Consider the following 26,739-nt stretch of genomic DNA (forward strand, 5'->3'; position numbering starts at 1 on the left):
TCTGGAAGCCACAGTTCCAGTCCCGGTGGCCTAACAGATGGGCAGGAGGGCCAGACCGGCAGAAGCACCTTCCGGAAGCTGTCACCTTGTACTAGGTCAGCGTAGAGACCGTAGAGTGGGGACAGTGCTTCTGCAAGGTGTGACCGTTCATACAAACGAGGTAGGGGAGTGCGCACCCGCAGCCCAGAGTGGGGGGCCAGCCCAGGGGATGGAACGTACCCACTCACGAGAAACGATGTTCGAAAAGACAACAGATGCACCGGGTCGGGGCTGGACAATAAGTTTATACACACCCACTTCAGGTCCAACTCATTTACAAGCATTTCATCACAGCGCCTGCTTGGGGGGCCCACAGGCGCGACCAGCCTGTCCTTGGACAGGTCCTCACATCGCAATAATGCTTTATTAAAGGGCAGATTAATACGCAGCTTTTGGGGGGAACATTTTTACAAATATCAAAAGGAACAAATCAAGCATCCTCTATAAAACTTTCCAGACCTCCGGGGAGGCCTGCGAAGCAGGACAAAGTGCTCTTTACACAGGACTCGCAGGACTTTCAAGTATCCAAGAGGCGTTTGTGAATGCCCTAACCATTCTACCTACACACACCGGGCCGGCGGGGCACTCAGCAGGGGCCGAGCGAGCGGGCGGGCACGGGGCTCTCACTGGTGTCCATTCCCACGGACCCCCCGGCTCCAGAAGTGGTTCCGCACGGGGCCGGGGCCTCTGCAAGGCAAGAGAGGGAGGCGGCTTTAGCTGGCTGCAACCCCAGACTGGGTAGGGGCCCGAGTCACTGCCCCCCATGCCCCCCTGCCCCCCTTCAGACAGCTGCACTCACTCACAGCCCTCAGAGCCTGTCCCCTCCTCAGCTCACTCGGTAAGAGCCAAACGTTGGCCTTCCCCACTGCCCACTCGGCTCCACGCCCCTCCTTCAGGTCTCCCCGACTGAGCCCCTTCCACAGGAGAGCCAAGACTACACCCTAAGACTCCACCACTCCCCTCCTGGGACTCAGCCCAGGGGTTGGCACTGCAGGTGCAGCACTGCCGATTCTCTGGGAAGCTTCTGGAACAGCACCCCGACGTGGTCAGCATCCCAACTGCTGGCCCATTACTGTACCTACTTCTGCCATGGCTACTGAGCCCAGTCCTGCTGTGCACACGGCAGCTTTCAGATAAGTCAGATCCTGCAGACCCTGGACCAGAACCCACCATCCACACCCACCCAGCCCGCCCAGCGCCTCTTGGGGTCTCTTAACTCAGCCCCACTCTTCACAGACGAGAGGCGCGTGGGAGCGAGAGTGCGTGCGTTCTTCCTTTCCTGCCAGGTTCTCACCCCCAACATCCGAGATGTCCAGGATCACACAGTCGCCGTCCTCCTCTTCCTCCTCCTCCGTGTCTGCCTGGAAGCCATCCAGGTCCCCGGCTCCAACCTGGGCAGACAAGGGTGCACGGGCCATTAGCAGCAGCAGATGGGCCGCTGTGCCCCCCGAACCTCCACCCGATCTGGCCACAAGTGAGAGCCTGTGAGCAAAGGAGCCTTGTGGGGGGAGAGAAGGTTCTCTCAAAGGTCCTCATTCAGATCTCCCAAAATGACCACCGGCATTATTTACATTACAAAAATAATTTGCCGTTTCTGAATCCACAATCTGGGTTTCTGGTTTGGTCTGAAAGAGACAGGGATAAAGACCCACTTTCTCAGCCAGCCAGCGTCTCCTCCTCTGCCCAGGGGCTGTCCCTCTGCCCGGCCCCTGACAACTCTCTCTCATCTCTCATGCTCGGACCACTGTCGCCAGTGACGACACCGTCCGAGCCGCTGTGGGCACAACCTCCACCGACTTGCCGGAGCCGCTCATTGGCTTTCATCGGAGGGGACAGAAGGACGGTGTGGAAAAGAAGGCCACTTTTAAACACCAACCATCCATACAAGCGCCCTGCTCTCTGGAGATGAGCAAAGGACCAGCAGAGGCGGAGACGGGCTTGTTTCAAAAGGGGGACTGTTTCTCAAGACACTCCTGGAATTCCTCTGCTACAGGAATCCGCATTTGCCTGGAGAAGGGGTGACGGCACAGGACCGTGGGGTGAGCAGCCTGCCGGCCCGGCCGGACAGCCCCACAGACACGACGGTGGCCCCCAGAGCAAGCAGCGCTGCCGCCTCCAACCACCTGTCTCCAAAGAATTCACTGGCTAAGGAGAGCACAGCCCGGCTCTCAACCGTGCTGATTGGGAGGCGCTCGGCTGGGTCTGTCAAGCAAAAGGAACGAAGCGGCCGCATACAGCCCTTCCCGCTCACGGGCCCTGCAGACAGGACGCGCAAGCGCCGACGAACAAGGCTCCCCGCACGTCCGCCAGTTTGCAGGGGGGTCCCCATCCGCAGCCCTCCAGGCCCAGGACAGGTGCTCAGGCTGCCACTGCTGCCGGCAGGGGGCCTAGGGCCCGCCACACCCCCCAGGCTTGGAAAGGCATTTGGCCACAACGAAGAATTGACTCTGGGGAGCACCTGTTTGGGGTCATTTTGATCAGATGATTTTTGACTGGAAAGGGAAAATAGGGTCTCTCCCCATTCAGAAAAAAACTGCGGCCCAAAGCTTCAGTCACCCTGGGGGCCACCCAAGACCACAGACCTGGTACCTCACCTCAGCCCAGTTCACCTGACTGATCATGACCCCTTGTGAACACATGGCGTTGTAGGACGACTGCCAACTCAAAAACATCTTTAAATTCCCACAAGACTAAAAAAAAATTAACCAGAATTTAAGTAAAAATTTGAAAAAAAATTAAATTCCCACAAATTAGAAAAGCTCAACCCAATCTAAAACATCTGCACATGTTCAGAGTTTGGCAACGACTATCCCCAAGGGTAGAGGAGTGTCTGTTAGCGGCTTTACCAAAACGCAAGTGGAAACACTCCTTCTAGAAGTTGACTTGTGTCTTGCGTGTTTATGTGGGTGCTGTGCAGCGGGGGGCGCCCTGGCTAACGCACGCCCCAAGCCGTTCCCCCGCCCCGCCCCAGCAGAACCAGAGTGCTGTTGAGCGCTGCTGGCCAGTCTCATTTACCCAGCCTCCCCTGCGGCGGGGGTGGCTGTGCCACCGAATTCGGGCCGGGAGGACTCCGGTGAAGTCCGCTGGGGAGGGTTTCCCTTTCCAGCTAAACGGAAAGTCTCTGCTGCCTTGGTCCTGCTGGCTGGAGGTGAGACAGCCATCCCGTGACCATGAAGACAAAGGCCACATGCTAAGGAAGGAGAGAGTGGGACACGGGGGAGCCTGTCGTTACCGGAGCTCAGGACAAACCCCCATGTGCTGAAGCTGTGACGCTGGGGCCCCGTGACCGGCGGCCCAACACTAGGACCGCCGAGTTGTATCCCACTCTGCAGAGCAGGGGTGAGGCTAACTGCCCATGGAACCGCTCCCAGAATACCCCCAGAAGCCAGGCGCTCAGGGCTTCCCTCCCCATGAGGCACACACTGTGTGGACCCACCCTGCGGTCCTGGGCCGAGCGAAGGAGCACACGTGCGTACAAGCAGGCGGAGGGACAGAGGAAGAGGGAGAGGAGAAGCTCCAGCAGACTCCCCGCCGAGCGCAGAGCCTGACGCAGGCTCAGCATCACGACCCTGAGATCCCGACCTGAGCAGAAATCACGAGTCAGACGCTTCACTGACTGAGCCACCCAGGCGCTCCTCTAAGGAGCTTTCACAGTGCAGACTTCAGGGGCGCCGGGCTGGCTCAGGGGGTGAAGTGCCCGACTCCCAGTTTCCGCTCAGGTCATGCGCTCAGGGTCAGGAGATCGAGGTCTCATCTGTCTGCAACAGCAGCAGGGAGAAGGCCAGGCATCATTCCAGGAGCCATTTCTCCCGCCTTCCTGTTCTGACAGCCACTTTACTTTCTAAGCTGAAAGGAAGAGAAGCTATGGGCAGGAGCTGGGAATGCGGGCTATCACCGCCCAGGTTGCGGCACGCAGCTCCCCAAGTCACATGGCCCCCCCTCGGAGGGCACCGGACGTGAGCCGGAGACACGGCTCGAAAGACACCTTCATCACATCCTCCTCGTAAAATCTGTAACCCTGTAAGATGCCTGCCTGAGACGAGGACCCAGTGCTCACTCTGCAAAATAGGTTTCCGGTAAGAGTAGATGCGTGAAAGGAAAGAAACTCACCACATCCCTATTCCAGTAAGGAAAAAAAATACACATCCAACATCAGCGAAGGCTATGCCCGGGTCCCTGCCCCTGAGCACGCAGGCCGGCACAGGAGATGGGGCGCCCCCGTGCCCCCAGGCCCCCACGCTCCGCTCCTCCAAGCACTGCCTGTCTGTGATCAAGCAGCTGTTCATGCGACAAATTCGTCTGTGCGCCTATTAGATGGTTCTGCTCGTCACTGTGTGGACAAGGTTGAGCAGAGCCCCTGATGCAGTCAATGCTTTGTAACTACAGTAAGTGAATGTAAAAGCAAAAATAGATAAGAAAAAACTAAAAAGTCACTGCACAGAACACTGTTGGGGGCTAAAAAGCAATGAGCCATCGGGGTGCCTGGGTGGCTCAGTCAGTTAAGCGTCTGCCTTCAGTTCAGGTCATGATCCCAGGGTCCTGGCATGGGGCCCCACGTCGGGCTCCCTGCTCAGCGGGAAGCCTGTTTCTCCCTCTGCCTATGCTCTCTCTCTCTCTTTCAGATAAAAAAACAAAATCTTAAATTAAAAAAAAAAAAGGAAAAGAAATGAGCCATCGAGCCAGGCAACGGCACGGAGGAACCTTAGAGGCCCATCCCTAAGTGAGAGAAGCCGTTCTGAGAAGGCCTCACACTGTGTGCTTCCAAGTCTGGGAAAGACAGGGCCTTGGAGACGATAAATAGCTGGGTGGTTCCCAGGAGTCGGAAGGGAGGGGGGAGGAGGAGGAGGAGCACAGGGCATGTTTCGGTCGGTGAAGCTACTCTGCAGACCACAGTGGTGGATACGTGTCATCACACATTCGTCCGAATCCACAGCAGGTACAGCACCAAGGGTGACCCCTACCGTCCCCTGGGGACTCGGGGTGAGAATGACAGGTCCCCGTGGGTTCGTGGATTGGGACAAACGCACAGCCCTGGGGCCATGCTGATGGAGGGGAGGCTGTGCCTGCGGGGACCGGGCGAACGTGCGAAATCGCTATACTTTCTGCTCAGTTTTGCTGTGACTCTAATAAACCTGCTCTAAAACACAAACCTTACTGAAAGTGAGAAAGCCCCCGTGGGGGGTCTGCCCGCCCCGCCCCGCCCCTCACCTGCCCGTCGTGCCTGCGCTTCTTCATGAACTGGGTGATGCACATGCTGCCGGCTGACTTCCGCTTCAGTGAGACGGGCGTCCCCTGGCCGGGCCCCGTGGCGGGGACGCTGACACTGTCCTCCCTGGTGGCCGCGGGCACCATGGTGACATAACTCCACTGGCACGGCACGGGCAGGTGCTCCTGGTCAAAGGTCTTCAGCACCTGCGGGTGGACGTACCAGCACATCCTGAAATCAGGCCTCTTCTCGTACACTGAGTTCTCGGAAATTATCCGCTTGAGCCTGGCCTTGGAGGGCACGGCGGCGTCCTCGCTGGTGGTGGGGGTCTGCGGGCGGGAGGAGCCGGGGCTGGGCGGGCTGGCAGAGCTGCTGTCAGGACTGCCCGTGTCCTTGCTGAGCAGCCCGCGGCGGCAGCACTCCTGGAACTCCCGGATGATCGCTTTGCTTCCGTTCACATTCCCGTGCAGCAGTGGGAGCAACTGCCCCAAGACTGGCGGGGGCGGGGCGGGGAGACACGGGGAGAGAGAACACACATTGCACAGGGCTCCCCGGTCTGTCACCAAGGTCAGAGACACGGTCAGCGTCGGGGTGGCCTTTCAAGGGTAGGTTTCAGACACACTCGTGAGCTGCAGGAGGCTGGGAAGCCCGTCTCCCGAGGCAGGATTTCTCTGGATAACCTAGCACGCCTCCCTCTCCTTAGTCATGGTCACCACACTCTCCTGAGACACTGGGCCTCCCCTGGCTCTGAAGAGCGAGGAGGCAGAGTCCTCAGGGACGTGTGCGACCTTGAGCCAGGCACGCTGGGGAAGCGGGCTAATTAAAGGACCGCCCCGGACTGCTGTCGACTTAAGGAAGGAAGAGATGTGCTCAGCAAGCGCTGGCTTTTGTGATTTGTTGGAAGGACTTCTACATCTTAGTCCAGCCACCTAATAAAGTCTCCCTGGGCCCAGGACAGCTGGGATCCCCTCCCGTTCCTGCCAGGCACCGGCACTCACTCTGCTGGTCTCTCTTCTCTCGTCTGGAGGCCTTGGGCGTCTGCTCCTCCTCGGAGGGGACTGTCTCCAGAAGGCACGCCGTGAACTGCTGCAGCACCTTCAGGTCGGCACCACCATCCTTATCGGCTGCCCAGATGCAGCCAATCTTCACGGGCTGGAGCACGCGGAACCTCTTCCCCTTCGCCAAAAACTCGTCCCACTCTTTGGCCTTCAGTTTCTGGCGAACCTTGTGGTTCTCTGGGTCGGCACACTCCTTGCAGGGCGGAGAGCAATGCTTACTCAGGGTTCCCAGGCCCCTGAGCCTTCTCATGCCGCCCCCAGGGCCGCTGCGTCCGCCTCCCCTGGCCCCCACGGCGTCCTGCACCCCTCTTCCTAACATCACCGGCTGGGAGATAGCAGAGTGCTTCCCTAGACTTAATGGTGACTGACACTGGCGCCCTTTGCTGTTTTGGGACGCACCCATCCTCTCTGGCCGTGACTGGCAGAGTCTCAGGTATTCTCCGAGCCTCACCGGTAAGCCGCTCAAGGCCACTCTAGATTTTCTGGGGAGGATGTGATGCCAGGGCCGTCCAGTTCCCAACCCCAAATCCCACGCCCAGTTCACCCTCCGGGCCAGGCTCCTCCCACGCCAGGCCCAACACCGCTCTCAGGGACGGGGAGGCTCATGGGCTCCAGAGACACGGCTGCCTCGCTGGCTGGAAATACCTGAGGAACATCTACCTGCCCCTCTAGTCTGAGCTGGAGAGACAAACCACTCCCCCGGGGCAACACCCTACTTCTCCATGTCTCCTCTGCCCCGACACTACAAGCTGACGGGCTGTCGGAGCCCTAAAAGCAGCCATCTGGCAGAGTCTAGCAAGTTGGTGCCAGGGGTTGGGGGTTAACTTGAAGGGGCACGGGGGAACCATATGGAGAGACAGAAAGTTCTAGATTTTATTTCAGGTGATGGATTTACAAATGTCAATCATTAAAGCTCACTGCACTCAATAATTAAGATCTGCATGTTTTCTTCTAAGTTCGTTATACCTCAGCTAAGAAAATGTAAAAAGAACGAAAGTGCTTTAGCACAAACCCCCCAGCCTCTCTGACTCAGGTTTCTCCTCATGCCGCCTCCCCACCTGGGATTCTCTCCTACCTCTGCAGATCCCACTACCCTCCCCAAGCAAAACCCAAGCTCAGGTCCCTGCGACCCCACAAATAACTACATGTTGGGGTCACAAAATGCACGTGGAACCAGGTGGATGAGCTAGGGCTGTCACACAGTCTTAACGGCCCCCAGGCTAGCAGCCAAGCTTGGCCCAGCGAGCTCTCTCTGGGACAGTCACCACCCTGCTCCCTCACCTCGGTTACTCCCTCGTCCTCAGACAGGTACCCATGGGGCACGAAAAAACCATCATCCTCATCTTCATCTTCTCCCACTTCGTCATCATCATCCTCAAAAAAAAAAAAAAGATGTTCATAATATGTGCCAATTGAATATATACCTCATTTAAAATGTTAACCTACAAACATCTAAGGAAGGAAAAACCATCTACTGCCTTGAGCATCATTCTTATGGACACAGGGTCCATAAGAATTCATGAACGAATCCCATTATTTGACGGGGGAGGGGGCCGCAGGCAAAACACAAGCGAGTGAAGTCACCCAGATTTAAGACAGAAGAGGGGGTGGGGACCAGGGCAGACCAGGGGTAAGCGTGCCCCACCTAATGGGGTGGACACTGCTCAGTCCCACTGCCAAGTGGGCTAGCGTCACCAAGTAAGGTTTTCCAAGAGAAGTTGGAAATCTGGTTGTTGTTTTTTTAACTATTTTTTCCAAAATAAGGATTTATTTATTTATTTGAGAGAGAGAGAGAGCATGGAGGGAGGGAGGGGGGCAGAGGGAGAGAGAATCTCAAGCAGACTCCCTGCTCAGCACAGAGCTTGACATGGGGCTCCATCTCACGAGCTTGAGATCACTACCCGAGCCGAAACCAAGAGTTGGACACTCAACCGACTAGGCCTCCCAGGTGCCCCTGGAAATCTGGGTGTTAAACGCCGGCTGAAATTTTCAGACAACACTGCCGTCAAACACAGGCTGGCTGTGAGTGAACTTAGCCTTCTGGGCGAGACCCGAACGAGGTGCAGGTGCGTGCTCACCCCCTCACTATGGGAGAGGGACTCTCCCGGCTCCTCCTCTTCCCACTCCTCATCACTGTCCACCTCATAGTCCAGGAGCTTCTGAGGAAACAAAGACGCAGTGCGTCATGGTTGTCTTTCAGGGCTGGCAAAGCAGAAACGCTAGAATCCAGGAGACCAGCATAAAAAAGGCAAAGCGAGGAGATGCAGACAGACAGACGTGCCTGGACCAGCAGCACCTCTGCCATGTGCTCACCCTGTCTTGGGCCCAGGGGTCCCTTGGATGGATGACAGTCGTCTTCTTATTCCATGTCCCCCAGTATGCCGGCCGGTGATTCTCAGAAAACTGTAGGAGTTTCATTCTGCCAAACTTCTTCCTCTTAGGAACGCCATCCACCTTGCCGCTCTCCACGATCAGCACATCGCTGAGGAAGAAACCCAGTAATGCACCTCCTCCGCAACATGCCCGCTCGACACCCAGGCTTCTCAAGGAAGCAGGCCACCAACATTTTACAAAGATGGGTAACCACCTGCTCCCAAGAAAGCTAAGGGACGTTCATTCCAGGGACACAGAGCAAGGAGGAGAGAGAAACAAGATTGCCAAGCTGCTGCCCCACAGCACTTATAGAACAAGGAGATCAACAAGAACCGCAAAATGTCCTCCCAGGGAGGCCGGCACGAAAATAGGATCCCTCCCCCAAAAGACCGGGAAGCCAGGCCAGGCAGTCTGCCCTCCTGCGGCAGCGGCTTTCAACAACGCCGCTGCACACGAGACTTCAGCAATGAAATTTAGGCTTTTGGCCCAGGAGGGAGACAGCTGGCCCAAGGCCACGATGAGCCAGCAGCGGACCAGAACCCAGAGCTCTGCCCTGGGCCCCCCAGGACTTTCCAACTGTGCTCTGACGTCACCAACAGACAAAAGACGGTCTCCCTGGCCACTAACCTGTTATAAATATTCGTGTTTCGGTTTGAAACCATGGTGGGTCCAGACCTGAGGGGCTGCCGGCCTTTCAGATCTTTCAGGAAGGAGAACTCGCCATTCTGTTGCTGGAGGAGCTGGTCCAACTGATCACAGAGGTCTTGGTCGAAGGCAGTCCGAAACCGAGGGGCGAGAACCATGTGCTCTTTAATTTCAAAAGGGGCGAACTTCCCGCAAGAGCCGGCCAGGGTCTGAAATGGAGAAGAGGATGTGATGTATGCCTGTGAGGCGGGACGCCTGCCGCTCAGCAGCCTCCAGGGTGAGCCCCTGGACATGCAGCACAAGCATGTTCCTTTTCACATTCATCCAGGTTGGTAAGTCCAGGAGACACACAAAAAGCTACACGCTGGGTGATGTCATTTACATGAGTTTCTGTAAAAGGCGAAACTACAGGGCCAGGAATCACGCCAGCAGTTGCCAGGGGCTGGGGGGCCCGAAAGGGGAGGAGGGTGCTGAGTACAGGGAGCAAACTGGGGTGACAGCAATACTCTTGAGTATGGGGGTGCTGGGGAGCCCGACACATTGTCAGAACTCACCAAACGAGTGAATTTTACTGTGAATTATACCTCAATAAACACGGCTCTTTAAAAAGAAGGGGGTGGGGCGCAATAGGATCTGAGATCCCAGGTGAGGAAACCAAGCCCCCGGGGAGTGACCGCTCACCCAGAGCCGCACTGTGACAAGATGACTCACGACCCAGAGCCCATCTCAACACCGAAGGCGGACATGAACCTGACACATTGGTGTCTGTTCCCTAAGAATCATTCCCCACAAATTCTGGTGGATTTACTCTCCCCCCTCAGAGTTCCTTCAGCATCTGCCATATCTGTCAGTGGATCCCAAAGCTGGCAGCACATGAGGACTTGGGGAGTCAGGAGGAGAGTCTAGTCTACGAAGCTCAGTATAAGCCAGCCTCTGACCTCACTGAGCGGGTACTGGCCGCACAGCGGGCCACCTGGGAGCTGCTGAAGACCCCGAGGCCCACACCAGGCCTGGGGGATGCTCTGGGACAGGAGCCAGGCTCCATGATTTTGTAAAGCTCCCTGGTGCTTCCCAATACACAGCCAAAGCCAAGAACCAGCCGCCTGCCCACCTCACTAACGAATGGGTGCTGGCATATCGGGCACCCATACAGGACAGAGTTAGGACCAAGCCCCCATGACCAAGGACTCCAGCCAAGCTAAGGAGCTACACATAAACAATGAACAAACAGGCGCCTGGTTGGCTCAGTCGGTGGAGCCTGAGACTCTTGATCTTGGGGCTCTAAGTCTGAACCTCACATTGGGTGTAAAGATTACTTAAAAAAAAAATCTTTAAAAACAAAACACAAACAGCAAAAACAAAACAAAAAAACTACGAAAGAGAATATATCTGTCTATGGCCACAGGGTACACGAGACTTTGCAACCATAAGCTAACTGGCATAAAAAATTTAAAATGTCGACATTAAAACACAAAATTTCTGTAGGATAAAAGACACTACAAACAGGCTAGAAGGCTCGGGCTCCCTGCTCAGTGGGGAGCTTTCTTCTCCCTCTCCCTTTGCCACTTCCCCTGCTTGTGCTCTCTCGCTCTAATAAATAAATAAAATCTTTAAAAAAAATAAAAAAATAAACAGGTTAGAAAGCAAATAACAGACTGAGGGAATATTTGTTGCGTATGTCACCAAGAACAAAAATCCTGGCTGTGGGTGGCTCAGTCGGTTAAGCATCTGCCTTTGGCTCAGGTCATGATCCCAGGGTCCTGGGATTGAGTCCCACATCGGGCTCACTGCTCAGGGGGGAGTCTGCTTCTCCCTCTGACCCTCCTCCTTCTCATGCTCTGTCTCTCATTCTCTCTCTCTCAAATAAATAAAATTGTAAAAAAAAAAAAAAAAAAAAAAAAAAATCCTGGCTGCATAAATAACTCCTAGAGGTCAGAGGAAAAGCCAATCCTGTAGAAAAATGGGTAAAAAATAGGAATTGGCTGGGGCACCTGGGTGGCTCAGTCGGTTAAGCGTCTGCCTTCGGCTCAGGTCATGATCCTAGGGTCCTGGGATTGAGCCCCGCATCGGGCTCCCTGCTCAGCGGGAAGCCTACTTCTCCCTCTCCCACTCCCCCTGCTTGTGTTCCCTCTCTCGCTGTGTCTCTGTCAAATAAAATCTTTAAAAAAAAAAAAAAAAATGCAGAACTAAATGCAATGTGGTATCCTTGATTGGATCCTGAAACTGTGACAACCAAGTAAACGGTCACTTAGCATACTTTTGTAACACCTTTGCAACTTGTCTGTAAACGTATTCAAAAATAAGTGTTTATAAAAAGTGCAAAAAGTACTTGAGTGTGGGGACGCCTGGGTGGCTCAGTCGTTAAGCGTCCACCTTCAGCTCAGGTCATGATCCCGGGGTCCTGGGATCGAGCCCCGCACCGGGCTCCCTCCTCCGCGGGAAGCCTGCTTCTCCCTCTCCCACTCCCCCTGCTTGCGTTCCCTCTCTCGCTGTCTCTCTCTCTCTGTCAAATAAATAAAATCTTAAAAAAAAAAAAAAAGGAATTGGCAAGTCACAGAAGATATAAAATGGCAAACAAAACACAAAAAGATGTCCAACTGGAATCAAGGAAAAATGTAAAGTGAAAGAATGTCAATTTTTTTGCCCATTGGATTGGTGAAGGTAGAAGAAAACACATTCCATTCCATGCCAGTGCAGGCGGGGAAGAGCTAATTTCCCCACAAGGCCCAGCACGGACATTCCTGCTGGGGGGGCACCTGGGCAGGAACTAATATAATCAGTAATTCTGTCTGCGTGCGTATCCTGGGACCGAGCATCAAGCCCGCTTCCAGGCAGCCGTCCTAGGAAAGGCACACGGGCACAGTGTCGGTGACAGTCATCGTGCCACTGATGGGGCAGCGGCGGGGCAGCGGCCATATAGACTGCGACCCCTCCCACAGTGCGGGAGGTGGCAACAGGAAGGACGAAGCCGACCCAAACGTGCCAGCATGGCAAGGATCCAAGATACAGCGACGTAGACAAAGCAGGGACAGGACACATCCATGACTCACCACCTATATAAACACACAAATACACCAAAGGATGTGAATGCACAGAAAGGTCTAGATGGACACCCTTGCATCAGGGGAGACAGGTGACCTCCGGAGCATGGAGGGAGGGAGAAGGACGTCTGAGGCCTATATAAACACACAAATACACCAAAGGATGTGAATGCACAGAAAGGTCTAGATGGGCACCCTTGCATCAGGGGAGACGGGTGACCTCCGGAGCATGGAGGGAGGGAGAAGGACATCTGGGGTCTCCGGAAGCAGATGCTGCTAGAAGGCGACAGATGCCTTCACAGAGCTGAAGCTGAATTCAGCACAGAGCTGAATTCTGAACTATTGTTTTATGCTTAATCTCGCCTCCTATCCCAAGCCTCAGCTCCCTGAACGTAAGGACTAGGTCTTCTCTGGCACCTTCCCACACAGCTCCCAACGTATAACTGTTCAGGAAGCAACCTCCGAACACTTGGCAGGGGTTTTAGCAAATGTGTCACTTTTAGCCTTTTCAAGGACATAGCGAATAACAAAATATTGCGTCTCCAGCCTCTACCAAAAACAAAGCTCCCTCTGCAAGCAGAAACCCCCTCTTGATGAAAGGGAAGCTACCTGGTCAGAAGATACGCTTTTATTTTTCAAAAGGAAGAACATGACAAAGACAAAAAGTCAAGCCAGAGGAAGCCAGCTGCTCACCTTGGGGGCCTGTGGGGTCTTTGGCTTCTGAAAGAACCTCGTGATTTCAGCCTTCTCTGCTTTAATGCGCTGCAATGGAAGAGAAGATGAGCACGAACAAATGAAGAGAGATCGTAGCCCCAAGAACGGGAGCCCTAGCGTTTTTCAGCTGAAAGCATTCCTTTGATGTCAGCTCTCCAAACCCACCAACCCCCAGGCCAGCATCAGCCACTCTGCATGCCAGCGAGCTGTAGGTGCAGTCTGCCCAAGCCACCTGGCTTCCCCAGGCAAAGGGAACACTCCGCAGCGGTTCTGTGAGAATAACCTACCTTCTCTTCTTCCCGCAACCGTTTTTCCTCTTCCTTTTTCCTCTTCTCCTCCAGCTTCGCCCTGGGAGACAGGAAATTCAGCTTCAGCCCAGCAGCGCAGGTGCATATAGACCCAGCCTGCGCTGGTGAGGTGCGCCTCAGGGGTCCCGGGCAGGCATGCGTGTGCAGTGTGTGTGTGTGTGGGGGGGGGGGTTGTGTGCTCCCGCTCCCCTGCGCACCCCCCAGGCCCCTGCACCGCCTCCACCCCAGCCCTCCAAGGGCGCACGCACTCCAGCGCCTCCTGCCGCTCCTTGCGCCGCTCCTCCTTGAGCCGCTGCTTCTCTGCCTTCTCCTTTTCATCCTTCTCCCTTTTCTCGCGCCTCTCTTTCTCCTTCAGCTCCTTCTCTTCCTCCTTCTTCTTCTTGGCTTCTTCCTTGGCCCGCTTGGCCTCCTCCTTCAGCTTCTCCTTTTCCTCTTTCTCAGCCCGTAACTTGAGCTGCTTGCCCAAACGCTCCTTATCCTGCACCAAGAGACGGTCCCACAGCTGCGTCCCCACGCCTCCCTGGAGGGCCCACGTGCGGGGGGAGGGCTCAGAGAGGTGGCTCACCCGGGAGGGACCCCACTGGCCCGCGCCCTCCCACACGGGCCACGCTGCTGCACGGGCCGCTAGGAGAAAAGTGATGGCCGCCAGCCATTTGTCACAGGACCTCCTGGGCAATTCAAAATAAGATTCACTCAAAATACCATCTTTAAACATGAGGCGGAGTTTTATCTTTTTACTTAATTAAAAACAATGACCTAAGAACCTCCCAGCTACCTAATCATAAAACCATGATAAAATAAAGACACAAAAACACCTGTAGGTTTTGCTTCCCTATCTTTAAAACAAAAGCATTTTTCTTCCCACCTTCCCCAAACCAGCTCAGATTATAGGGTTTATTTTATTTCCTCTGAAATGGAAGATCAGGATGAGGCAGGGACCGGGAACCTGCTAAGTCAGGGGGGGAAATGAGAATAAACAATAAAAGCAAAAAATGAATTTGTTTTTATCTTTACATCAGTTCCTCATTCCAAACAACTGGCACATGGCCTGAGGCACTGCGTTATTATATAAGCTTCAGTTCCTACTCAGCAGGCTCGCCTGCTACACGTGGGCACTCGTCTTCTGCCATAGCACCAGGGTATTTTCAAGGACTCTCTCTGTCGGAAATGGGTTTCCCAACATCAGGAGTCTGGCAACTCCGCTTTTGGTCTGGGCATAGGACTGTGCCCTCATCTCTAGGGAATATCCTACCCTCTGCCCTGAAAAACCTCTGGTTGCTTTAAGGAAAGCCACAGAGGCTCCCTGTTAGAGATGGCGGAACTGCTCAGTTCTTACAAAGTATCCTCTGCACCTTCTTCCGACTGGTCGGATACCTGAAGAAGGTTACTGGTCTGGAGAAAGCGTGCAAGGCTGTGAGGAGTCGCCTGTCCCCATTGCTAAATAAGAAGGCAGAAGGCTTCTGGAAACCAGCCATACTTGAGCCCCATGTCCATCCCCACCCCACGTGCGTCCACCTCTGAAATTCCAACCAAGAATGAGAGAAACTCTAAAACCGCCGCCATTAAAACCTGACCCACAAAGACTGAATGCAGCCATTAGGTGGGCAGCACAGGAAGCACCGGGTGAGGACAGACCCACTGTCGTCATCAACCCTTCCACAAGCTGGTGTGGGGGGGGGCCAGTGGGCTTCCCTGCTCTTTACGACAATGAGAAAAAAGTCCTCTGCTTTGAAGTGTGTGACATGTGGTGACCTCCAGATGACAGAAGTGAAGACTCAGAAGGCAACACTAGACAATAACCACCCACCTAGTCATGGCCACCAAACCAGCACAGCACACGGGAAGGGGCCTGGGAGGCAAATTTCAACTACAACAATGGGATGTCCAGCTCTCAAGACAGTATGAATAACAATGATAATAATAGTAGAAGTTCAGAAAAGGCTACATGCAAAATCTTCAGATGATTTAGCAAAGCTAAAAATTATGATGCAACCCACAAGTCCCAGGGCACAGCTGTGCGAAATGAAGCAAGAACCAAAGTCATGGTCAGGACAAGTGGGGAAAGGTGACAACAGGCAAAGGAGGTGCACGGGGGCCTTGCTTACTATTTAATGCAAAAAGCACAGCAGGTTAACTTTCTATTTCAGGGGAAATGTCTTACTCTTTGCAGTCTGCGCTTGTCCTTCTCTGCAGAAGCTTTGACCAATTTCTTAGTTATCTGAAATGAAAAACATTTCTCTTTAAACATGGGTTGTTTCAATCACTACAGCACATATAACATATCACACACTTCTTTGGGAAAGAAAGGGGGTGGATAGGGGACTCACACGACTAAGAACTTCTTTACAAAAAGAGCACAGTGAAAACCTTTCCAAACAGAACCAAAAAACCAAAATGTCATGGTGGGGTCATGAACTCCAATGAACATGCACATGCATGCATCTGGGGATAAAACAGGAGACCGGGGAGAGAGATAACCAAAATGAAGGGGGCCAGGCACAAAAGAAACAGGGCAGCCCCTTCCAATTTTTCCAAGAGGAGCTGATACTGGCAATTTTATTTAAATTTTGTAGGTAATGTCTAAAAATTAACACCGTGAATCAAATAAAACAGGTCTATGGGCTGGATTCCCATGAGCCACCAATGCGTACTCTCTGCCTTCTGAGATGTGGAGTGAATGTTCAGGGGAAAAGGTCAGCTTGCCAGAGGTGGTGATCTGGTCTAGGACCCCTATATCCTAGAGCACAACATTCTCTACCGCCCTGCTACAAAGTGAGCACGGGCCGGAAGGACTCACCAAGACGCACCGTTGCCTTCACTCCCTATGCAGGCGACGTGGCCTCAGGTATGAGTATGAACAAGTTCAGACTACTGGCCTAAGCTATCTCCAGAGCGGGGAATCCTGAAAACCAAACCATCCGATGGAAGAACAGTGGGGAGGGAGCACGCAGACGGGAAAAGCAGTAACTCCCCGGGCTCCTTGGAGACTTACAGAGGCAACCAAAATGTGAGACTGAAGAGTCAAAAAACCAAAGGCCTATTCTCTTGACATGCTCTGTCATATCGACAAAACTAGGTAGCAGTGATTTCTCTGAGAAAGCCCAAGACCTCGTGCAGAATACGAATGAGATTAATAAATTCAAGAAGACATCCTTCTTACCTGGGACACACCGAGTTTCTTGGATTGAGCCTTCCCTTAGGAAATGGCTGACCAGTTACATGAAAGCCACTTGCTGGCAAGGACCTCAAACGCCACCCACATTGTGCCAGGATGCTCAAGCCTGTCTGTACTAAGCACGCACCAGCACAAATGCCAGTGACCAAAGTGGTTTTACCAAGGGCTTGAGACAAAGCATCTGCCTCTCCAGAGTCCACTCTGCCTGCCAAGTCCCTGGACTTCACCCCCACCAGAAAGGATTTAACAGCAGAATCTGCAAGTTGCTGTATCTCTGTTGTCCTTTGCATTCAAATTTACAGTACCAAATGTGATGGCCAGATTCCCTCGTGAGGAGAGCACTTGAGGGAAAAACAGTCTTGCCCACATTTAGTGAATTTCAGATGTGGAATCAGTGCCTCTTACAGAGCTCCCCCTCCGCTGTGAGTCCAGGCTTACAGTTGACATGACTCCCAGGAGCCGGCTAAGGATCAACAACCACAGCAATTATAATTTCACGCAGAACCAGAGTCTACTGCTTCCCTAGGCGCTCAGGTGAGCCTTACTGGTCTGATAGGTTAGCTTCCTTTTTTTTTTTTAAGATTTTATTTATTTATTTGACAGAGAGATGGAGAGCACAAGTAGGCAGAGAGGCAGGCAGAGGGAAAGGGAGAAGCAGGCTCCCTATTGAGCAGGGAGCCCGACGCGGGGCTTGATCCCAGGACCCCGGGATCATGACCTGAGCCGAAGGCAGCCGCTTACCCAACTGAGTCATCCAGGCGCCCCTGATATGTTATCTTCTTGACATTTGGCCCAAGTGTTTATGGAACTCTCTCCAAGTGGAGACCACACGCGTTACCTATCTGGAACTCAGCTGTCAAAAACAAGACCCAAGATCCCAGAAGGAAGCTGAAACACACACATCAACTATCCCGTGTCGTCAAGACTGATTGAACTATGTGCACGAACATCCTTGCACTTTATTTGGCAGGATCCTCTCAGAGCCACTTGCTCTGATTTTATATATACAGGGAGATTTAATTTCTTAGCTCATAAGCAGCGGCGAATGAGGTGAGGAGAGGTGGCGATGCGGCAGGAGCAGGAGCAGCTAAAAACCTGCCGGCAGGGGAGAGACAGCAGCGGGGAAGACATGCAACCCAAACCGCTCCAGCCATGGTGGAGGGCAAGCAGGCAAGATTCACCTGTGCCTTCCTGTGAGCTCCAAGTGCTACTTAACAGCAGCCCAAGGAAACACGCAGAAGGAAGCTCATTACAGTTGTTTTGTCAAGGCTGAGAATGAGAGACAACGGAAACATCCAGCAACGGGAATGACTCTGTGAACTGCAGTGTGTCCACACCACAGGTATAAGATATGGCAGCTAACGAGAGATCTTCCCAGCCCTGTACAGAAAATATCAAAAATACCGAAGACATCCCAGAATGAAAAAGAAACATATTTACAGCACATGGCTCATGTAAGGAAACAAATGCTACTGTGTATTCCCAAGAGATCTCGCACACACTGGTGAGGAGCTCCTGGGACAGCCCAGGCCAGAGGGATTGTCATGCTTCGATTATGTCTTTTTGAACACGAAGAATTTAATACTTGTATAATTTAAGTTATACTGCGGAAAGTTCCAGTGATCTGAGTTCATTTGTATAGATTCAGAGATTCCAGTAACACAGCTGTATCAACATCATCATTTATAAAAAAATAATTCTTGAATCACCAATAAAGCAGGCTGAATCTCACAGCTAAATGTAAGCAATCTTCTATTCCAAATGGTAAAATGCTCTAAGGCTAAAGAGCAACTGTTTAGCTAGTCAGAAGACCCTGGATTATCTAAAATTGGTATTCTTAAATAACTGTTTTTCAAAGTGAGATTCTCTAGAACCCCTGGAGTACTTTAAAAAAACAAAACAAACAACAGAATGAAGCTCTTTGGGCCGACCATCTCAGACTCCCTGGGAAGATACAGCAGGATCTGCATTTTAACAAGTTCCCTGGAAGGGAAACACACACACACACACACACACTCACTCACTCACTCGCTCGCTCGAGGACCATGTCTAGGGAATCCAAATGCAGAGATTTTATGGTACCAACTCCAGGACTATGGGAGCCAAATAAAATCAAACACATTACATAGTAATATGAAACAATGTGTAAGCTTCCACTGAGTTTCTACCTACAATCAGGAAAGGAGGAGGTGGAGAGGGAAAGTGAAAACCAAAAGTATTCCCCAAACTAATAAGGGTCAGGAAAACCTTGAGCCCCCCCCCCCAAGGGAAGGTGTTGGTTGAGCACCAAACACAAAACTAACCAACAAATCAAGAAACTCCTGCTCCTGGGGTGGGGGTGACAGGGGTGGAGATAAAGGACGAGGCTGTGGGTGTGGCTGCAAGTGGTCTGTCTTCTGCCACTCCCCGGGGAGTCTTGCTCTCACGGCAGCCAGAGGTGCCCGATGATCACTTCACTTTGCTCTCATCCTTTTGCGGTTGACCACCATCAGGAGGCTCTACATCCATTCCTGGGATGGACCAGCCCGCCTGTGGGTGGCAGAGGCAATTTTCTGCCACAGGCTCTGGGGCGGTCTGAACCTTCACCACTCACAGTGTAAATTATTTGCAAAGCCATGTGAGAACACTGCCTTCTGGAGCATTTCAGACCTCCAAGCCTGTGTTCAGAGTTAAGATCCAACATCTCAGGTGCAGGATCTCCTAACCGACCACACTCAGTTCACTTGCTCAGCTGTCCGAGTGCCGTGTGGGCCAGCAGACATAAATAAAATTGTTTCATGACAATGCCCAACTATGTCACTTCCCGAATCTCAGGCTCAGCTACGGGCATAAAAACAAACTTAAAGGGACGCCTGGGTGGCTCAGTTGTTAAGCATCTGCCTTCGGCTCCAGGGTCCTGGGATTGAGCCCCGCATCGGGCTCCCTGCTCAGCAGGAAGCCTGCTTCTCCCTCTCCCACTCCCCCTGCTTGTGTTCCCTCTCTCGCTGTGTCTCTCTCTGTCAAATAAATAAAATCTTAAAAAAACAAACAAACAAACTTAAAAAATGAAGTGCTTAAGAAGAATGGAAACATGTGTACATGTCCTGTTTTCTAGGCTAACTGGCTGTAACATGTCACATGACAGAAGATCTCGGCAAAGTAGAAGCAGCAGTCTGGAAGGATTTCAAGCAATTGGCTGGACTGAACAAGATGGCTGACAACAAAAAGGGACGTCAACTCTGATTCTGAGAGTCTGAATAATGGCTCGCATGGAAGTTTAAAAATGTATCTCCGTCTCCAAGAAAAAAAAGATTGCTCCACTCTTGACACTTTGAAAACCTAAAGAGAAAGTCATTTTTTTTCTTTTCTTCTCAACTCCTCAGGAGATAAAAGCCGAGGAATCATCTAGAAAAATGATGAGTCTCTTAGAGATCAAATCTCAGAAAGTGATCAAGGTCAAATCAAGCACGTACAGTAGAGACTGAATGATCCAACCTAGGATCTGATCCTACATTAAAAAGCAACCAAAAAACAAAACAACCTAAGGGCATCTGGCTGGCTCTGTGGGTGGAGCATACAACTTTTGATCTCAGTCCTGAGTTTGAGCCCCATGCTGGGCGTGGAGCCTACTTAAAACAAAACATAATGTAAACAAAAATTCTACAAAACCAAAATACTGAAAAACAAAACCCCAAAAACCCAAAATAAAGAACACTGTTAAACATAATTCTGGATTCTTGACTCATTTTATCAGTTTTACCCATAAGACCCTAAAGATGGGTGAGAGCAGAGACAGCTGCCATCGTGCTGATCACAAACCAGCAACAGAAACAGGCATTTCAAGTCATCTTTCTGTGCTCCTTAAAAATGGTGTCATGTGGGGCACCTGGGTGGCTCAGTCGTTAAGCGTCTGCCTTCGGCTCAGGTCATGATCCCGGGGTCCTGGGATCGAGCCCCACATCGGGCGCCCTGCTCTGCGGGAAGCCTGCTTCTCCCTCTCCCACTCCCCCTGCTTGGGTTCCTTCTCTTGCTGTGTCTATCCCTGTCAAAAAAGAAATAAAATCTTTAAAAAAAAAAAATGGTGTCATGTTTTCCTTTTGTTCTTGTTGCTCTGGGTGAGGTTTTTCGGTGGGTGTCTAGGTTGACGAGAGCTGACCCTACAGAATCCCCATTTTATTCTTCCTGCTGTCTTGGGGTCTCTTCACCAAGACTGGTTACCATCAACACGCTTATGAGCCTGTGTTGGAACAGCAAGGAGAAATGGAGGGAGCTAACATTTGACATGAGGGGTCACAGGTGCCTGCTTACAAGCGTTCCTTACTAAAATTGCTACGGTGACTAGCACCACTCATCAGGTGTGAATAACCATGGCTACCAAGATGGCAGTTCACAGAAGACATCCGACACACTGGAACTCGTACATCGCAATGGATACGTAACCGAACACTGCTAATGGCTTTTGATAGCCAAAGAATTCTGAATCAGCCTGTGGCCCCACCTGCTTGGCCACTAACCACTGGGGTGACACGGTATCCCCAGGGGAAGAGCAAGAGGCTGAATACCATCAGCACTGCCGCACCGGCATTCGGCAGAGATACTTACTCTACGGATAGGTGTGGAGGTGGGGGAAGGCCTGGGACTGCTGTGCGTTTTGGAAGCAGACTGCCCCTCAGGTGAGCTGGTAGGAGAGGAAGAACCCTGGGACGAATGGCTAAGAACAGAGTCTTCTTCAGGGCCAGACTCCAGCATCTCGCTCTCAGAGGGCATGCCCTGGTCTGCAGGTGTCATGGGAGGAGACTTGGCTTGAGGAGGTTTCGCAGCCAGGATATCCTGCAAAACCACTACGGGCACCTTCCCTTTGAACAGGATGCCCCTGGCTTCACTCCAACCATCCTGGTCCCTCTCGGAACATGTTCTCGGACCACCTGTCGGCACAGGGCTGCTTGGGGGCGAGGCTTTCTGCCCATCTCCACTCCTCTCTGCGCCCCTGGAGCCAGCACCCTCCTCTGTTTTGCATGGAATGTCTGTAAGGGTCTCCTCAGGATATGTCAGCTCGTCCTCCAGACTGGCCTCCAGCGTCGCCCTGTCACATCCAGCTTCTTCTCTGACCCCACTTACAGCCTCCTCGGAGGGAGAGGCTGCAGCATCTAGTTTACTGTGGGCCACAAGGCCATCTAGTTGGTCACTCGAGTCCTCCGTCAAGTCAATGATGACTGTGGTCTGGTCAATACTGGTTTTGACTCTGCTTCTTAAAAAGTTATCTAAGGGACCCTTCCCATTGACAAGTTTTGGACTACAGTCTATGTCAGAGCCCATATGACAGTTGTTCTCCAAGGTGTCCAAAGAGGTCTCCAGATCAGGTACTTGACTTTGTGCAGGAGTGCCCTCAGAGCTCCTCATGTCATCTGACCCGTCCTCACTCTTCTCCTTTGGAACAAGATTCAGGCGCTTGAAGGGCAGACGAGCTGAAACAGAGAGAGGAGGCCATCTTTATGGGGAAAGTGTGAAGAGCGACAACCCATCAATAATTTAATATTCCATATGCTCAACAAGTATCAACCTTGCTGGGCTGGAGGTGGGCCCAGGAGGTGGGGATTTCCCTATAAAACATTCATGCCCTCGGGTTCCACAGTTTGCCCCTGTCCGTGATCGTTTCACCTCAAAGACTGTTGCCCTTAACGTGACTCCCCTCAACACCAAACTTGCTATCAGTCATCATGGGAGGAGGAAAGCTGCTCCAGGAGAACCAGATATCAAGTTTTAAAAATCAGAAACCATAGTTTTTTATACAGTCACTTAGCTAATCTGGCCTAAGGGCAAATATACTACTCTTTTCATACAGAAGGATTTGGACACATTTATTGTCCTGTACAACAGTGGTTCAACCAGGGGCAGTTGTGCCTGCCAAGGATTTCTGGTGAAGTCTGGAGATATTATTGGTTGTCATGACTTGGGTGAGCGACGAGGGACACTGCTAAGCCCTACATTATAGAGGATAGCCCCACACTGTGACAAAAAATTACAGAACATCAACAGTGCTGAAGTAGAGAAATCCTCATAAAGTCAGTGACCACTGGATTTGCTTCTGGGAACCTAAGAAAACAGTAACAATCACATGGATTCCCCAGCTTCTGACTGGAAGGTGCAATTGTTTATCTTGCCCCTAGCCCTTGAGGCTTCTGCTGAGGACCCCAGCAGAAGGCCCCTGCTCAAAGAAAATTAAAAATACAAATGAGGAGACAATGAAGGATATAAATTAGGAACAGTATTTAACCCTTCCCAGACAGTTACCTTGTATTAACTTCTTGACTGGAAAAGCTGGTCTGTCTTTGCAATCCATGGCTGTGAATGAAGTGCCAAAGGATAAGTTATTAAAAGTTGGAAATAATGAAGTAGTAAATACATATGCAGCCACCTAATATGTCCAAAGTGGTTGTTCAGTGGGGGCAATTTTGCCACCCCCACCAAGGGGCCTTTGGCAATGTTTAGGGACATTTTTGGTTGTTGTGAGGGGGGAGCGTCTAGTGGGTAGAGGACAGAGATACTAAATATTCTAAAATACACAGGATGGCACCCACGACAGAATTATCTGCCCCAAACGTTAACAGGTTGAGAAATTCTGTTCTCAACACTGTCATACCTTCTCATCTCTGTGTGGTAATTATCACTCTGAATCTTACATTATTATGTCCCCCACCCCCCCCAATACCAGCTCTGTGACAACAGGGAGATTTGTTCCACACTGTACCCTTTGCACCTAGCTCAGAACTGGCACATAGTGGGACACCAATGAGCTGGTAACAGGGACAGTGGAAAGGGGAAAGATGGGGCACCTGGCTGGCTCAGTTGGTGGAACGTGCAACTCTTAATCTCAGGGTCATGAGTTCGAGCCCCACACTGAGTGTAGAGATTACTTAAAAATAAAACCTTAAAAAAAAGAGAGAGAGAGAGAAAAAAGGGAAACAAGTGCAGAGATGACAGAAAACACTGCATTACCAATTTCACCATTAATGACCCCAAAATGTTCTCCTCCAATCAACCCATCCCCACCACCAAATCTGCAAAATCAGAAGAGGGCTTATTTTCTTTTTAAAATAGAGTCCATACTGGGGCGCCTGGGTGGCTCAGTCAGTAAGCGTCTGCCTTTGGCTCAGGTCATGATCCCAGGGTTCTGGGATCGAGCCCCACATCGGGCTCCCTGCTCTGTGGGAAGCCTGCTTCTCCCTCTGCCCATTCCCCCTGCTTGTGTTCCCTCTCTGGCTGTCTTTCTCTCTGTCAAATAAATAAATAAATCTTAAAAAAAAAAAAGTTTAAATAGAGTCCATACAGGTAAAACAATTTAAAGCATGTTGAGCTTGCCAGGCTGGAGCTGAGGTGCTGTCAAGAAATAAGGGAGAATGTTCTCCTGCATGAAAAAAATCTCAAGAAAAGCATCTAATGATATCAAAGCTGATGCAGAAATGACTGTAAATAGAACTAAGTCTTTGGGAAAATATGCTTAAATTGGTTAGAGTAAGTTTAGAAGCTGACACCTGCTAGGAGATCTGGCTTGAGAAAAATCTAGGTTACTTAATTTGGGCCAATCTACATATGTTTTGTAAAAGATACATACATGTAAGTATTTTTAAAAAGCAGATCAAGGTTTCTAAAAAACTTGCTGTCCATAGATGAAACTGCTCTCGCCTACCCTCCAAGCTTGGAATACCAATACCCTGAGGATTCACATTTCCTTTCTACCCATTTCAAGACAGCATCATTCTCAAGCCCTTGTTTACCAAAGACATGATTTTCACCCCTCGACTGAAGTATACGTAATCTTTACCTACTTATTTTTAGGACAACCACAAGTATTTACTGGTGTGGCCGAGTCACCAGCTTTGATGCGAGTGAAACACAAGTGACCTAGGCCCAGAAGCATAAAAGAGTAGCCCACCCAGGGATCTGAACTGTTCAAAGGTACACGTACAATTAACACACACTCCTGTCTAAAGTTACCAATGCTCTTTATTCTGAGATTACATGCCTCCTAATTTTATTTAGCATTAAAACGCACCTTCCCTTTATGATAGGGTGGTCACAGCAAGGTAGTGTTTTTTAAATTTTTAAATTAAACATTCTTACTGGATCAAATGACTGCCCAGGACAATCGGTCCCAACTTTACTGATATGAATTTTATGTCTCCGTGAAATTTCAAAGTTTGGAAACAATTGGAACAGTGCTTCTCAACGAGGGGGCCATTTTGCCCCCTCATCCTGAGGGGCAATGCTTGGATACATTTTTGGTCATCACACATAGAAAAAAGGGGATGCTGCTGGGATCTAATGGCTGGAGGCCAGGGATGCTGCTCAACACCCTACAATGCACAGGACAGCCCCAAATGTCAACAGTGCCCACCCAGGTTGAGAAACCCTGGAGTAGACTAGTTGATCTCCCTGTCAACCCTTAAGTCAATGAACAGGTTATTTGTCGGGCACTTACTATGTGCCAAGCATTGCGCCAGTGCTAGGGACAAAATGGAAGTCAAGCAAGGTAGACAGGCAGTCTGGTCCTCTTTGGTTCACCATCCCACGTTTCCGAGGCCCTGCCAGGTGCTAGAAAGCCCCCTCCCAAGGTGGGGGGGGAGGGGAAGGCAGGTCTTCACCTTGCATATCGGGCAGGATCAAGAACCCAGGAGTCCCAGCTCCCTGACGATCCCACCATCCAGGCCTCTTACCTGGGCTTGCCCTGACCCGCAGACGCAGCTGTTGTGGTCCCCGAGCCCGTGTGCCCCCGGGCCTCAGTTTCCCCAACCGGCCAGAGGGTCGCTGCACGGTCCAACTTGCTCAGGGAACACAAACGCACTCAGCAACCTGCAAAGCCAGCCCTTTCGCCTCCCTGGGCCTCAGTCTCCCCTCCGGGCCATACCGACCCGTCACCGCAGAGAGCTCTGCAAGGACGAACTGACGCAAAAGCGCCGGAAAAAAAAAAATGGTCGCGGCCGCAACAATAACGTCAAGGAGGGCGCCCTTCGGGTCGCAAGGCCCTGGCTCCGACCGTAACGGCCGCACCGACCGAACGCCGGCCGAAGAGGAGCGGGCCGAGGGCCGAGAGGCCTGTCCGCCCCCAAATGCCGCCTCGGCCTGCGCAGGCCGCGCGCCGCGCCCCCCCTTCCTCTCGGCGCGGGCCCGAACCGACCTGCGGCCGCTCCCCTGGCGCCAGGCGCCCCGCACTCCAGCTCCTCCAGCATCGCCCCGGCGGCGGCTCGAGCTCCCCTCAGACGGCGGAGGCGCGGGCTCTGTTCAGGCGGCCACTGCCGCTCGCCCTCCCGCCCGCGCCGCTGCTGCCGCGGCCGCCGAGCTCGTATTTGGCGGGAACCGCGGCGACCCCCGCAGCCCGCGCGGTGATTGGGCGAAGCTGCATCACGTGACAACCCGCCTCGGGAAGAAGGGAGGCCGGGAGCATCCTCGCGAGAACCGAGGCTTCCATTCCTCCCATGGCTCCCCTATTGATATTCCCGCGGAGCACCGGGGCTTCCTCTCGGCCGCTGGTCATTGGCAGGGAGGAGGTGCCCTGCGATTGGAGGCAGACGATGTCAAGCTGAGAGTTCAACACTATGATTGGCTGAGTGCGTGGGATAGGTCTGCAGGAGGAGGGAGGGCCAGGCTCTTACGTCATGACGAAACGTTTTACGTATGGTGACGGGTGACAACCTGAAACTGCGGTTTAGAGCAAGAACAAAGTTTTTAGTTTATGCTAATTGGGCATCGGCTGAATATTATAAGTATTAAAATTATAAATGTCTTTTTATGTGAACAACAAGGAGAAAATAAGTTAAATTCTGTGCAGCGCTTTAGAAGCATTTAATATGCACTAAATATATTCAGAGGGAATGAATGAAATGGATCTTTCTGGTTTAATCCTCAGGATTTTTGCACACGCTGTTTCCTCACCCAGAAAACTCTCCGCAGCTTTCTTCCTGGCTAGTTTCTATCTAACTTTCAGATCTTAGATCTGCACCTCAGAGGCGCCTTTCCTTCCCTATCCCCAACAGGGTGAAATTCCTACAACTCAGTTCTTTTCCCCTTTTTTTCTTTTTTTCCTCCTCCCCCGCCCTTTTTTCTTCGCAGTTCTTTTTCTTGAAGCAATTACAGCTTATTTTTTTTTATTAACGTGTTATTTGATTTAGTATCTGTATTTGTCACTAGCTCCATGAGGGCAGGA

At 51.8% G+C, this 26,739-nt stretch overlaps 1 protein-coding gene across 3 annotated transcripts; it reads right to left on the minus strand.

Annotated features, from left to right (window-relative positions):
- Nucleotides 1-267: 267 nt before the first annotated feature.
- Nucleotides 268-25,904, minus strand: CHAF1A (chromatin assembly factor 1 subunit A). 3 transcript variants are annotated; one of them, XM_021705257.1, is made up of 15 exons: nt 25,714-25,904; nt 22,830-22,880; nt 21,141-22,003; nt 15,546-15,602; nt 13,633-13,862; nt 13,364-13,424; nt 13,056-13,124; nt 9,304-9,530; nt 8,617-8,785; nt 8,382-8,462; nt 7,585-7,677; nt 6,244-6,496; nt 5,248-5,738; nt 1,334-1,430; nt 268-726 (listed from the first exon to the last, which is right to left on the minus strand). In XM_021705257.1, the coding sequence occupies exons 1-15, from the start codon at nt 25,763-25,765 to the stop codon at nt 626-628; spliced, it is 2,895 nt and encodes a 964-aa protein (XP_021560932.1). In that variant the 5' UTR covers nt 25,766-25,904; the 3' UTR covers nt 268-625. The 3 variants fall into 3 exon arrangements, with proteins under 3 accessions (XP_021560932.1, XP_021560933.1, XP_021560934.1); XM_021705258.2 differs by having other exon boundaries at nt 274-726; nt 8,382-8,459; XM_021705259.1 differs by having other exon boundaries at nt 639-726; nt 5,261-5,738.
- Nucleotides 25,905-26,739: the final 835 nt, after the last annotated feature.

This window comes from Neomonachus schauinslandi, chromosome 1, assembly GCF_002201575.2.
Source record: "Neomonachus schauinslandi chromosome 1, ASM220157v2, whole genome shotgun sequence".
Classification (NCBI taxonomy): domain Eukaryota; kingdom Metazoa; phylum Chordata; class Mammalia; order Carnivora; family Phocidae; genus Neomonachus; species Neomonachus schauinslandi.

Coding starts and splice junctions, on each gene's coding strand:
- CHAF1A (XM_021705257.1), bottom strand. CDS start 25,765: ATGCTGGAGGAGCTGGAGTGCGGGGCGCCTGGCGCCAGGGGAGCGGCC. Junction 13,125..13,363: donor GGTTGCGGGAAGAAGAGAAG/GTAGGTTATTCT, acceptor CTTCCATTGCAG/CGCATTAAAGCAGAGAAGGC. Junction 5,739..6,243: donor AGAGAAGAGAGACCAGCAGA/GTGAGTGCCGGT, acceptor CGCCCCCGCCAG/TCTTGGGGCAGTTGCTCCCA.